A 13823-nucleotide genomic window follows, 5' to 3' on the forward strand; every position below is an offset into this window, starting at 1 on the left:
GAATACATTTTCAAATTCTGTTTATTAATTATATAACAGACAGCAAAGATCAAATAAACTGAGGACCCATGTCCCCTAGAAAGATAATCACCAAGCAAGGCTATTATCCACTTTACATAATAGGACATTGTGACAAGAAGCCTATACAATGAGATCAATCCCTTCACATATTTTACTGAATAAGTCCCATAGAGCTTCAGTAGTGTAGAAAGGGAGAAATTGTATGATTCCCTCCCTATCCCCAGTTATTCTAGGAGAATGCACGTCGGACAGGGTTTAAAAACATTTTAAAGAGGCCCAGGGTATCGTACTCTATCTACAAGATTCCACTTGAGAGATCAGTGAAACGTTAGTATCTGGCCATGTGGGACAGTTCAATATAAACATATAGGTCTCTAAACAGGGGGTCTTTTAAACTATAAAGGCAGCAGGGAACTATCAGCAATGATATATATATCGATTATATATATATAACACATATATACATCCTACCCATACTGCCAAATCAGAGGAAATGTTGAATTTGTGTGGTTAATGTGGGCAGTAAGTAATGCAAGGGCTTGAAAGTTCCACAAATGGAGGAACCACGTGGCAATGGGGGGGGGGGGAGGGGGGGGGGGTGTGGCTTCTTCGAATATAAAGCGATGGACTACCTAGTCTCCCCCAGCAAATGTAAAATCAAGCACCAGTCCATGTGGGTTATAGCAATCAGTGTTAAAGGCTTAATGCCCAGTAGGGTAACGAATGGCATAGAGGGGATAGAAAACCTTCACTACCTCCTTGATGTGACGGAGGACCTCCTTCCAGCACATTGTGAGGTTCGGACATGACCACCATATGTGGATAAAGTCTCCTCTGTCACCCTGACACCTACAACAGGTCGGGGAAAACTTTGAAACATTTGATGTAAGAGGGTCGGTGTAATACCATCTTGTCATCAGCGTATATGCTGACTCCCGCTGCAGCGTACTCTGATATATCTTTGGGCTATCCCACCATAGTTGATCCCAACCCTCAGGCCGTATATCCGCTGCCAGAGCAAAAGCCCACGGTGTATGATAGCCATGAAGTATGGGGTTCCGTGAACGCTACAAGACAGAATATGTATGAGAGATCAAACCCTTTGAGCCCTCACATTTGCGTACCAGGGACCAAAATCAGTGAGCTAGTTAGTGGCCCCTTGGATGAGAGTCTGAGAGAAAAGCCAATGATGCAGCTGATAGTATTGAAGCCATGCCCTGTCCGTTAGATGAAAAGCCTGTTTACATTGATCAAATTTAAGGAAATTGCCTCCCTGAAAAAAATGCCTGAATATCTCGGCATTCACCATCAGTCAATGCAAGGAATGCCTGTGGCTGCATGGCAGGAGGAAACACATGTTTAGTGTATAGGTGCGTTGGGAGAGGGGAAGGTAGTCATACCTTGGGGTATTGATAGCTTGTCCCAGATCTCTAGGACTGTCTTTGTGGGGTAGCTATGTATACACTGCGAGGGGTAGCCCCTCATGGAAACCAGGCCAAGTCATAGGGTGGCCTACAGGATACTGCACAGTCTAAATGGAGCTAGTGTTTTTCGCTTTCGCAAACCACCCATTCCGATATATACCGGAAATGGCAAGCCCAATAGTTTTCTAAAAGATTAGGGCACGCCAGTCCTCCCAGGTCCCGCGGCAGCATCGAAATCCTGTTAGACAACGTTGCAGGGATTTCCCCCATATGAATTTAGTGAAATCTTGTTGCAGAGCCAGGATATCAGACTGTGGTATAGCAGTAGGAAGATATAGGATTTTGGGAAGCAAAGCATTCTGTTGGTATTAATACGACCAAGCCATGTAAGTGGAAGACCCTTCCATCCATGTAATTCCTCCCAGGTAGCAAGTCTATATCTGGGCAAGTTGGTCAAAGTCCATGTCGAAAGCATAGGAATAAGATCTAGCCCCTGGTACCTAATGGATTCGTCGGTCCATTGTATTGGAATCAGGTCCCTCAGGCCCTGGAGCTCCTCAGTCGAAAGGGTAAGGTTAAGGGCATGGGACTTGGAGAGATTAATCCGGTATCCCGATCGCTTGAAGGAATTTAAACCCCTCGAACTCCGAGAGGCCTTTGCTTTATTTTTTGGCACATTCTGCCCTCTAGTGGCAGAATGTTCTAATAGCCTTATAGCCCTTCGTAGTTGGGCTATACCGGCTATTAAAGTCCTGCTCACTTGTTAAAGTCCCTCGCCTTTGGCTTGTGCCTTTAACACTTGAGCGGGCCTTTAATAGCCTGAATAGCCCACTATGGCAGGCTATAAGGCTATATTAATTACCATTGAGCATGCAGAACTTGTTGTGCCACCCACTTAAATAGCCCTTTTAACAGTTCTCAGCTGCCGCCATTTCAGCCTGAACAGTGCCACACTGCCATGATGACTTAACATTTTTAATCCCCTTGCCAAGTCTTAAAGTCCCCTTTTATTACATGTGTCACCCCCAAGGTAAGCCCTGCATAGCACGTATGGTAGGGTGCTGTGTAGTTAAAAGGTTAGACATGTTCCTTTACATTTTACATGTCCAGTTAGTGAAAAATCCCAAATTAGTGTTTCTCTAATGTGAGTCTTGCCCCTCCCATAAGATAATATAGGGGATTACTTATTACATTTAGTAACCTGTAATTCTTAATTGAGAGGTAGGTATGTAACGTTTGGTACATTTGGAATTGAAATGATAAAGTCGGATCTCATTACAATTTATAAAAAATGCCACTTTTAGAAAGTTGACCTTTTCCTGCACTTAGACCTTTGTGCCTACAGCCGGTCTTGAGTCACATTGAGTCACATGATGGAGTGTAGATGACAGACTTTGTGAATTCCTCCCATCCACTCACAATAGTGGCATTAACTGTGAATCAATGGGTCATCACTGACAGGATTGAAGGGGGGTACAGAGCAGAGCACAGCCCACTTGCACTTGAATAAACTGTGTCCTGTCTCCTCATAATAAGCTGAATGGCCCTGTACTGTCACGGCAACTAGCTTGGAGCCAGGGTAGTGGAACCAGGAAATTCCATGCCCTTCAAAGAACCTTTCTAGAAGATTCTCCCACCTTCTAGAAGCATGGCATAAACTACCGGACTTGCGAAGGGGCTCAGAGGACTGCCTGCTTCTGTGGCCTGCTGTGCTCTGCCAGACTGCCGTTGCTTGGAGCCTGCGTTGAACCCTCAGAGGCCAGCCCTGCATCTTCACCCAGGTTTGCAAAAAGTGCCTCCAAGGTCTAGTTTGCCGACCTCCTGTTCAGAGCCACAGGGACATAACTGGCTCCCACCATCTTGCCCGCACCTGCACCTGGACCTGCCCGAATGAGTACTGAACCCTTGGATGTGGTGCTTAATGTGCCAAAAGGGCATTTTCCAAAAATGAGGACAGACAAAATGTTCTATGGAAACATGAGGAGACCAGGACCAACCTAGTTGCCTATTGCCCTACATGCATTGCCGGTCAGATAGACTTTGCTGCTTCTCCAGCTACTTTCTTCTCTGCAGCAGCAAATCCTTTCCAGTGTGTCCTTCGCCAAAGGGGTATCGACCTCATGGAACAAACTGTCTTCAGATACAGCTTCCTGCTGGCGATTATCAACTTCCATTCCAACAGCTAAATCTGAAGGTAAAATTCTCTGCAACTTCACTATGGCCATCTGACAAAGACCCTCCCTTTTTGGACACTTCTGCAGCCTTGCTGTACTTCTCAGACACTTTTCTTTCCAAGGTCCGAAGGTGAGAGCTGACTGGGCACAACCTACTTCTTGTATTCAAACCGCACTCCATTGTAGTTGGCCTGACCTTTAGATTTTGACCAGGTCTTGCATGACTAGATATCTGTGGTTGGCTCTTTATGTGTTAAGTGCAATCTAACGCCTAAAACATCAAACCTTGATAACATTGGTCCTACTGATAGGATTTGTCATTTTGGTGTCAAATACTTAATTAAAATTGTTTTGGGATTTTTCTTGTGTTAGGTTTTCACTTTATTACTGTTTGTGCTGCGTAAATTACTTTACACATTTCCTCTAAGATAAGCCTGACTGCTTTTTGTGCAAAGCTAGCCAGGATAGGAACACATCAATTTAGCGACTATTTGTGCTTCACCATGCAAGGGATTGTGGCTGTTGCATGACCAGGATTCCCAACCTAGCCAATCAACCACCACATTTTTCACAAAGGGTGGTCTAAGGCAGACAAGAGTGAAATCCAAGCTTCTGTGTTGAGAAGGTTGGACAACAGCTGGGGTTGGAAGTTGGGCGGGATCTGTGACGTATGGTGAAACTTATATTTTGGAAGTTAACAAAATGTAAAAAATTACTGACACCACGTACTCTGAAAATTAAGGCCAATTATTGTGCTTAAGACTGATCGAAAAACTTGTTTTAAAAAGGCATGTTCAAATCATCAAGAATGAAGAATAAAATAAAGAACCAATAATTAAGGAATATAAACTCAGTCTAGAAGTTTCAGTTTAACATATTGATGCAAATAGTAATATGTATACTGAAACAAAATTCATGAACAAAAAAGAAAAAGAATTCAACAAATGAATATAAACTATTGTTAAACATCTATTTAAGATCATGTGTTTAGAAAATAGGTTTGCTATGCACAAAAAACAACAAAGTTATCAAATACATAATAATTGTACAAACAGTTTTCAGACTAACACCTCATAAGGATGAGCAGTGATCGCACTGAATTGGTTACTATGCACACGCTTCTCAAATGTGCATTGTTCATCTAATATTCAAATAAAAACAGATTGGACGGATGACTCCAAGGGGAAGCGTTCATTTATACAATACGTACTATGTTTGTTTGGGTCAACTGTGGATAAACGAAACCCAGACACAACATTTGGCCAAGTGACGCTCCTTGATGGAAAACCATTGTCCGTGTATTTCAGTAAACAGAAAAAGCTGCAAAGAAAGAAATGAAAAATGAAATATTGATGGAATTGTAGCCCTAAAATCAAGCACTTTGTTAATAGGTGCACAACAGTCAATTTATGTTTACTATGCTACAACCCCTGACATTCTTAAACTCAATCATATTGGCAGTACAAACATTAAAAAACAATTAAAATGGCATCATATATAGTTTTCAACTGGCTAACTATAGTGTGAAGATACATTCTATCCACCGGTGTTGGCCTGTTTATGGATGGTCTGTTTGGTTGCTTGTTTCAAAGAACATTGGTAGGTTTGCGCATGTTTGCCTATGTGAGCTGCGTAAGTATCTCCATGAACGAGTGCAGGAAGTGAATTTGGGTGTTTGTATTTCGTCACGGAGTACTCGGTGCACAAGTGGTCATTCATGTGTCTGGATGAGGTGTTAAGGCATACATGTGACAGTTGTTTAAATGGTGTGTTAGGGTTTTCATGTGACAAAGTGGGTCTCTGTGTAATTGTTTTATGTTTAGAACACCTCAGTCAGAAAGAAATCATCCTTAGGCAACTTAATTCACTTCAACATATACATTCATACACAAAACCATATCACCAGAACATAACACCACCAAAGGCCAAGTGTAGGAAAATTACAAACATTTTATTAAAATCTAATTAAACATATGATCGTGCATAAAGCATTAAATTCCAAAGGACAATTAAAAAAGATAAAAACACTATTTAGCAATTAAAAATCACACAAATGAATGCCACACTGGGAGCTCCAAAGAGTATTCACATCCACAAACATTTAATTGATGTAGGAAAACAGCACCCAGACTTCCCAGTCACAGGGGTCTGCAAAGAGAATATCTAACAACCTCAAGAAAATGATCTCTCGTATCAATCTAGAAATTCATTCAGTAATAATGGCAGCAAAAGCAGACTTCCAGGCCATGGCAATCTCTTGGTAAGCCAGTAAAAGAGCCACAGCTTTACAGGGGGCAATCACTCTTAACATACATAGTTCTGGACGTACCTACAATGTTCTAGCCAATCAAGACGAGATTAATTTTTCAATAGCTCCACACCACTGGGCATTCCCACACTATATGGATGAGGTTTCCCTCTTCTGTGTGATATTTGGGCCAAAGACACAGCTATAAATCATACAAAATATGGGAGTTGCCATGTAAGTGTGATGAAGAAAATAAAATTGCAGCAGTTTGACCCTGGCATTAGGAGATCCCTCCAACAGCCCGCCAACCTACTCCAGTCGTAACTCTCTCAATGTCCCTGGACCACGGATTCTTATCCCTCCCAGTGACACCTTGCCTGGGTGTAGGCTTTCCCTATGTAGCAAAGTAAGAGCCTTCCTTCTGATCCCTGTGTCAGGTAAGGTGTAAGTTCCTGTGTATTTCAGCTTCCCATGTTCTGCAGCGCCTCAAAGGAGACTCCTGGATGAGCAGTATTTATGCCACGAACTGTGCAATAGATATACATTTGGACGCAATATCATCAAATGTGTGGAGCCCGCATGATTCATACACCCACAGTGGTGGTCCCAGCTCCAAGCCACATTGATATCTTTCACGCCTCCAAAAATCTGGGCTACCACCGAAGAGGATATCAGGAACACGCCCATCCTTTTCAGATACCTAGCACAACATTCATGTGCCGTTTTTTGTAGCCTGCGGAAATGAAGCTTCAGGCCCCCGCAGGCTCCAACAGAGACTTGGACCACAATTCAGACGAGGTACACAGTCACCAGTGATTTATCTCCTACTGCTCATCTAGCTACATATTAGAGCTGTGAAACTATGTAATGCTAATATCTATTAAACCCTGGTGCCCGTCAGGAGTCTTAGTTTGTTAAAGTGACCCCATCTACAGCCATGTTTACAGCGATAAGTTCTGATCCTGGGGATGGGGAGGCAGAGCTACCCACCATCCTGTAACCACCACTTTCGAACCCCTCCTGAGTCGACTCGGGGTCTCCAAGACCAAGTGGGAGGTGGTAGACCGCTCGGGAGTGGAAGCACTGCCTGAGATTGCCGACCTGAGACCATGGCATGCAACTGACCTTGTCCTTTCAAGATAGCGCCATAAGGAAGCTACCGCTGTGCTGCAAAGCAGGCCCACTGCTGTTACCCAATGGGAATCACTAGACTGCAGCCTTGAATGGGGTCTGAACCTCTTGGCATGGAGCTGCAGGGGCCGCTTGCTCTCTTCCCTTCCTATGACTTGCCGATTGTCCCAAGGAGCAGAGGGTGCCCCGCCCACCCACAGGATCAATTGCCATCCAGTGTGTGGTGATGGCAGCTGGTGTCAGAGTGTCTTGTATCCTGTGGTGGGATGTCGCATTCCCAATCCTGAACATATCACGGGCTGCCTGGACAACGGGGGAAAAACTGGATGCTACTCACAGCCACTATCAGAGAGGCGCTGGAGGCCAATATAGAGTCAGTGGCGATAGATCTCGGTTTACTCCTGTTGCCGTTACAAAAAAAATCATTCTTCTACATTGCACAATGTGTCTGATCAGATCTGAACACTGGAGGACAGAATTGAAGACCAACAGGGCAGGGCCCAGTGTAATATAACACAAGGTCTTCCTAAACGTATTGAGGAAGAAGCAATGATTTCCCATGAGTATTCGCTACAAGAGGTGGTAGCCCAAGAAGGCCTGTTCAAAACGTATGCCATGTAGTGAAAATACAGAGTAGCGTACAGATTTCCCCAGTGCCAGGCATGCTACCGTGGTCCATGGTGGCCTGGCTTCATCATTGTGACAGACCATCTCATGCAACAGGCTTGCATTGATGAAAATACAAAAGTCTAATTTTTTTTTGAACATCACAGTAGCTGTCAGGGCTTCCTATGATTTACTTTATACCAATCAAAGAGGCTGCGAGATCTAGATATTCCATATGATTTGTTCTTGCAAAGCTCAGCGTACAACAGAATGAAAGGTCTTTTTTTAACCCAGACTGCAGCACAGGAATGGCTTCACATCCAGGTGCCCCTATGCAGTCCAGACCATAGGAAAGGTATCCCCATACTGTGGAGATTCAAATGGTCTCTCCAGGAGAAAGAAAGCCGAGGGCCCAGTGTAACAGACTTTTCAGGAAGAGGCCTGGCTCTTGCCGTGTCTGCACTGATGGGACACAGCGAGAGAGACCAGGGAAGTGCAGTCCCTTCGGCCGAGGACTCTGGGTCGGATGTGGACAGTATCACTAGCTACTGCGCCCAGCTGCCTGAGATCACACCTAAATCGGTGGATGACATTTGACAGTACAGTCTGCTGGGGACGAGTAAGCTGTGCTCAGGAGATCTGCTGGAAAGACCCCTCTTGATATCTCAGACACACCAACTGAATTGCATTCTGCATGGCTTGTTTAGGTGTGGGCCCTGGGGACAGGTGGGGAGGGACTCAAACTCTAGATCCCAGGATTAAGAGGGCTTACTCCCCCTCCCTAATCTCAAATGACAGTCCCATCAGATTTCACTAGAGAAGCGTTAATGCGATGGTTTATTATTGTTTGGATGGAGTGTCATGGCACAACTGCACGGGTAGGTGTAGTGGGGGGGGGGGGGCAGGGAGTGGAAGGGGGGGGGGGGGGGGGGGACTGTTGAAGTTTCCATTCAACATATAATTGGTGTTTGCTTTATTCCTACACACGCATGTCCTACTGGGAGGTATGGAGTAGGCCGCATGTTTGGATACAACTCGCTTAGACTCTGACTCTAGCCCCGATGGCTAGTACTACCACTGTAGGGGTGCTTCCCAGGAGTTCCTCTTCCAAGAGACATGGGCCAGACATGTCTTAAAGGACGGAGGGTTCAAATTGCCTTCCTCCAGGAAACTTGCTTAACAAAAGAGGACAGCCTGGTGCTGCAGAAGTGTTGGAGGGGGAAATCTTTGCTTCTATGTATTCATTACTCACTAGAGGGGTGCCGGCTTTGATGCTTTCCGGGACCCTGTTCTTCTCACAGATCGAGATAATGGACCCAGAAGGCAGTGCTTAATGAGGCAGTGCTTTCAGCACCGCCACTTTTCACAGGCCTACGATTCCTGACCCTGCAGGTGGTGGGCTCAATATTACTTGCGTTTTGTTCTTGCACTCATCTGTCGGTGTAGGTAAAGAAGTAAATCACATGACTTAGGGAACAGACAGCAGAGCATGGTTACAGAATAAAGACTGAGGCAGTGCAGGAGTTGAAAGTTGGGTACACCGGAGGTAGATGTGGGCTGTGGCCTCCTTGGCAACATTTTCAGCACCAGCACTTTTTTTTACAAATTAAGCACTGCCAGAAGGTAGGTGTGATATTTGCAGTCAAGTTAAATGGCAAAGATATAGCCCTAGTGAACATTTATGCTCCTAATGTGGGCCAGCCATCTTTCTCCAATGCCCCTCCTCACCCGTATACACCACTACCATATATTACTCAGAGGAGATCTCAACTGTGTGGCTGATGTAATTTTAAACCACATCCCACACTACCTACGTTCCCTCCCCGATGCACAAGACTACCAATTGTTTTGAGACTGGATCAACAACCTGGTGAATCTTCTAGCCGGAGGGCGGAGTTTATGCTTTTTACTTTTATATGCATGAACTATTGGTACGCTTAGATGATTTTACGTTTTACTGACAGACGAGAACCAAAAGACCAGAATATCTGGCAAATGCTCACTCCAAACATAATCCGCTATTGTGGACTCTTGACTGGAAGATGTCCAACCTAGCATTCCGAACTCGAAACTCAACGCTACAACATTTGAAGACCTAGTTTTCAGGTTTGCACTGAGGGACATGATCTGTAAAGGGAGAACATGGGGGCGGCTTCTTTACTAACCGAATTGGAGGCATTTAAATTAATATAATGCGATCACTGCACATCAGCAGTGGTGGGGACTTGGACCCAACTTCATGGTGAGATTGCACACCAGGAGCACCTTTTAACATAATTAGAGCCACTAAATGAGGGAACACAGGCATCTGAAGAAGGACTGAGCAGAAAGGGAGAAATTTATGTTATAGGATTGACAACAGGCATACGAGTACAGAGCATACACAACAAGAGCGAATGTGGAACGTGACAAGACTGGTAGAATGATGACGTGGCTCACTAACTTAGATAACAGGGTTCTCAAGTACTGCAAATGTGCAGCAGAGGGCAAACTTCTTTATAATCAGGTTAGAAATCAACGAGACCGTTGCAGTCTATTACTCTAATCTCTATGGGTGGTTGGAGAATGGTCCTCATACAACCCCTACATGAGCAAAACTTTCAGGGCTCACCTAGTTAATGCACAGGAAGCAAGGTCACATCCCCTACAAGCTATGCACTGTGAGGCCACAGACCCGGATGGCAAAGTCACAGCGACAAGGCCACTGGGCTCGTAGGCAAGTTACAGCACGGTGGCTTGTCTCTGCGCACCTTTACCTTAATTTTGTGCTGTTGATTCCACACTATTTACAGGTCCCTCTGGTCAGAACCGGCCGCTATGCATGGAGAAAGAGGCACACCCTAAGTAGCCATGTGCCTCCTCTGTGTGTCAGACTGCCCATTGCCAGAACGCTCACCCCTTCCGCAGTGCCATGGGCACCAGAATCCTGATCAGACTGGCTGTGTGTGATGCTGTCTCTACCTAGGTCTTCAGCACTTCGGATCCCAAATTTCCCTGCTGCTTCTTGAAACCAAAATGGCAGCTGCGAGGAGTCATGCATTCACTTCACTACTCCAGCCTGCTTTTGCCATATTATCTTTCGGTGTCTAAAGTTAGCCAAGGGTATCAGTGATCGATAGGGGTCAACTCTTCTCTGAGGAAGGGGGGGGGGGGGGGGTAGGAGGGAGCTGCAGTGGCCTTTAGTTTCACCTGGGAAGAAATGGAACTCAGAAATACACCTTCTCCATTCCCTCGTTAGCTACCTGCCTCTTACAAATCCCACTTAAAACCACCCATTAACTACTAACGGTCTGTGGTGTACAACTGCAGGTATCATTGAGTACTATTCAGTGTACTGGTACACACAGACATCCAACTTGTTGATGACATCAACTAACGTCTCCCTGTACAGAATAAATGGGATGAACACAGAGGAGGTGCAAATATACTTTGTACCCGTAATTCCCCACCTTGCTGAAAATTGGGTGCAAATAGCCGCACCCTGGAGTTAGTTTGATTTTGGGACTTCCATACTCACCTGAACTTAGGGGCCTGCTTATACAAGTTTGCAGTTCCTCATGTTAGAGGCCAGTAATATGTCTCTTGCTCAACAGCCAATATACCCATAAATACACATTATAAAACATCAGATACCTTGGAAGGTGGGCATGCTCTGAAATAAAGGAGAAAAATGTGCATCGAAAATGGGCAGTGCAGTAAATCTGGCAGCATTCCGCGTCTGGAGCCAAGATCTCCTCAATGTCATTTCCAGGAAACTCCACATTCTCAAAGAGTGTGCGAACTAAAACAGAGAATGAAATTTACGTTATGAAAGAACACAGGACCCTATATGAAAATGTGTTTAGACGTTTAGGACAAATAAGAGGATAAACAGACAATAGCACATATGCCCCTGTAGTTTAAAAAAACCTCAGGCAACATATTAACTCACCCTCTGAAAGCACAGAAGGCTTAAAAGCAGACAATATGGAACATACTGAAAGAAAGTATGACAAAGCAGTGCAGAAGGGTCCAATCTAGGTACAAGGGGGGTAACAAACACCCCTGCAGCCCCCGTGGTGGGGGGGGGGGGGGGGGACAGTCTTCAGTACGTGAAGGGGGGCCCTCAGCTCATCTGCAGACAGATGTGTGTCTAGCGCTGCAGTATGCAGCCTGCTCTGAGCTCCCCGCAGGGACCCAGGGCTGAAGAGAAACAAAGTAACAACTCTTCAGTCAGAGCCCTCTAGGGCCCTGACAAGAGTGGGGGGCCTCAGAGAGATCATTCTCTACACAGCACCCCTCCTCTGAGAAGGGAAGAGGCAGGAGAAGATTTGCAGCTCCAGGAGCCGGACTCTGCTGGGACGCTTTGGAAGGTACAAACTCAGGGGCAGAGCTATCAGTGGTGCTGCCAGTGCAGTGATACTGGGGTTTAGGAGCATCGTGGGGCATCATGTCTGTGTAGACTGCATTTATTTTAACTTGTAGGCTCCTCAGGTGTGTTTTTCCTCATATCGGCCCTGCACCAACCTCGGTTTCCACTTGCTGGAAAGAAACTGGAAGGACAGGTAGAAAAAGAAAATAAAAGAAGAAAAAAAAAAAGACCAGCCACAGATTGGCATCAGATGGTCAGTGGTTTCATTTCTAGATTATTTCTGAGAGGCTGTATTGCGATCGTGCTCTGGCTGCTTGTCAGGAGTTGTGATTCTTTATAAGATAGTGGCGCAGCATCAACCATCCAATGACAAAGCAGTTCATGCTCAAGACATTTTAGAGGTGCTGAGAAGGCAGGGTAAACACTTTCATCACATGCAATGCTTTCAATACGTCACTCACCATCATGGCCAACTTTAGCTCTGGTGGTGCCCGGTGCTACAGTCTTTTTTGGCACCCCTCATCCAATGACCTCCTCCTGGTATTACCTCACTACCATCTGGCAAAAGTGCCCCTCATCTCTCCATAGCCCCTATCACATTTCCTTTATTTTAAAGCACTGTTAAAGGGTAGTTTTACTAATCCACTCACCTAGCCTAATGAAATACAGATCTGTTCTTTGCAGCAGGCATATTAACACTCTGTGCTACTTTATGACGAGTCGAAACTGCTACTACACACAACCCTGATCTATTCCTCTAGCAGGAACATTACAAGTTATTTTGACATTTTTAATGCTACCTGAAAGATAGATGCACAAGGAACTCTGCAGCAGGCATTTCAAAATCGTAAGAAGCTGTTAAGCGCAGCCCCCTCCTGAGTACAGTGCCCTCTACAGGTCAGCACCTAGCGCGGCTGCACCACTTGCACGGCCCTAAAGCCAGTCCGGCTCTCCACTCCCAAGCCAGATGCATGTTTTCCCCTAAAAGCTAGAAGAAGTTATAACAAGCATTTACAATGCAATGGTTTCGCCTTTGGAAAAGTTAGAGCTATTGGCATTGCTCATGACATTTCTTTTTTTTTTTTTACTTCTAAATAAATGGCATTGTTGTTTACATTGCAATAGGTCTCACATTTGTTAATAGAGCAGTCACACACACACACACACACCCTGGAGCAGTCACACACGCGCACGCACACACCCTGGAGCAGTCACACGCACGCACACACCCTGGAGCAGTCACACACGCACGCACACACCCTGGAGCAGTCACACACACACTGGAGCAGTGACATACACATACTGGAGCAGTCACACACACACACACACACACTGGAGCAGTCATACACACACTCTGGAGCAGTCACATACACACACACCCTGGAGCCCCGGTGTGTCTAAGACGACAACGTACGTTTATCAAGCATCTCAACAAAGCATCAAGGGAACCCTGTTTTGCAAGACTATTTCACCTCAGTTATCATACCACAAATGAGCGGTTTTAAAAAAGAGACCATATTCCATATTTTTAATTGTACACCATGCACCCATAATGACATTTATCCCATATTCAGGTTTAACCATGCTCATTCTTGCGCCTCAAGTTCCTGCTGAATGACTTGTGCAGAGGTGGTCATGGTGCAGTCAATGAGGAGAAAGGTCACAGTTCAAACCCTCTAATCAATACCACTGTCGAGAAGGCTGCACAGATTTACCAGCCCTGGATTTAAAGGTATCCTGGCAACAGCATCACCCCACGCCTGGGCGCTGACACAGCAGTGACGGATTCACAGGGAGAGGACCCCCGAGCGGTCACAAACTATCGGGCAAGAGGGCGGCGCACATGTTGACAAAGACAAAAGAAGCCT

General features: G+C 45.3%; 1 protein-coding gene across 1 annotated transcript in view; it reads right to left on the bottom strand.

Annotated features, from left to right (window-relative positions):
• Positions 1–13823, bottom strand: part of LOC144823938 (coagulation factor XI-like) — a 70689-nt gene that overhangs the window by 27010 nt on the left and 29856 nt on the right. Inside the window, exons 2-3 of the mRNA XM_078682881.1 lie at positions 11238–11385; positions 4830–4939 (exon numbers count right to left, since the gene is read on the bottom strand). Of these exons, the coding sequence (XP_078539007.1) occupies positions 4830–4939; positions 11238–11385 (258 nt within the window). The remainder of the gene's footprint in view (positions 1–4829; positions 4940–11237; positions 11386–13823) is intronic.

The sequence above is a fragment of the Lissotriton helveticus genome, chromosome 1_1 (assembly GCF_964261635.1).
Source record: "Lissotriton helveticus chromosome 1_1, aLisHel1.1, whole genome shotgun sequence".
Lineage (NCBI taxonomy): Eukaryota > Metazoa > Chordata > Amphibia > Caudata > Salamandridae > Lissotriton > Lissotriton helveticus.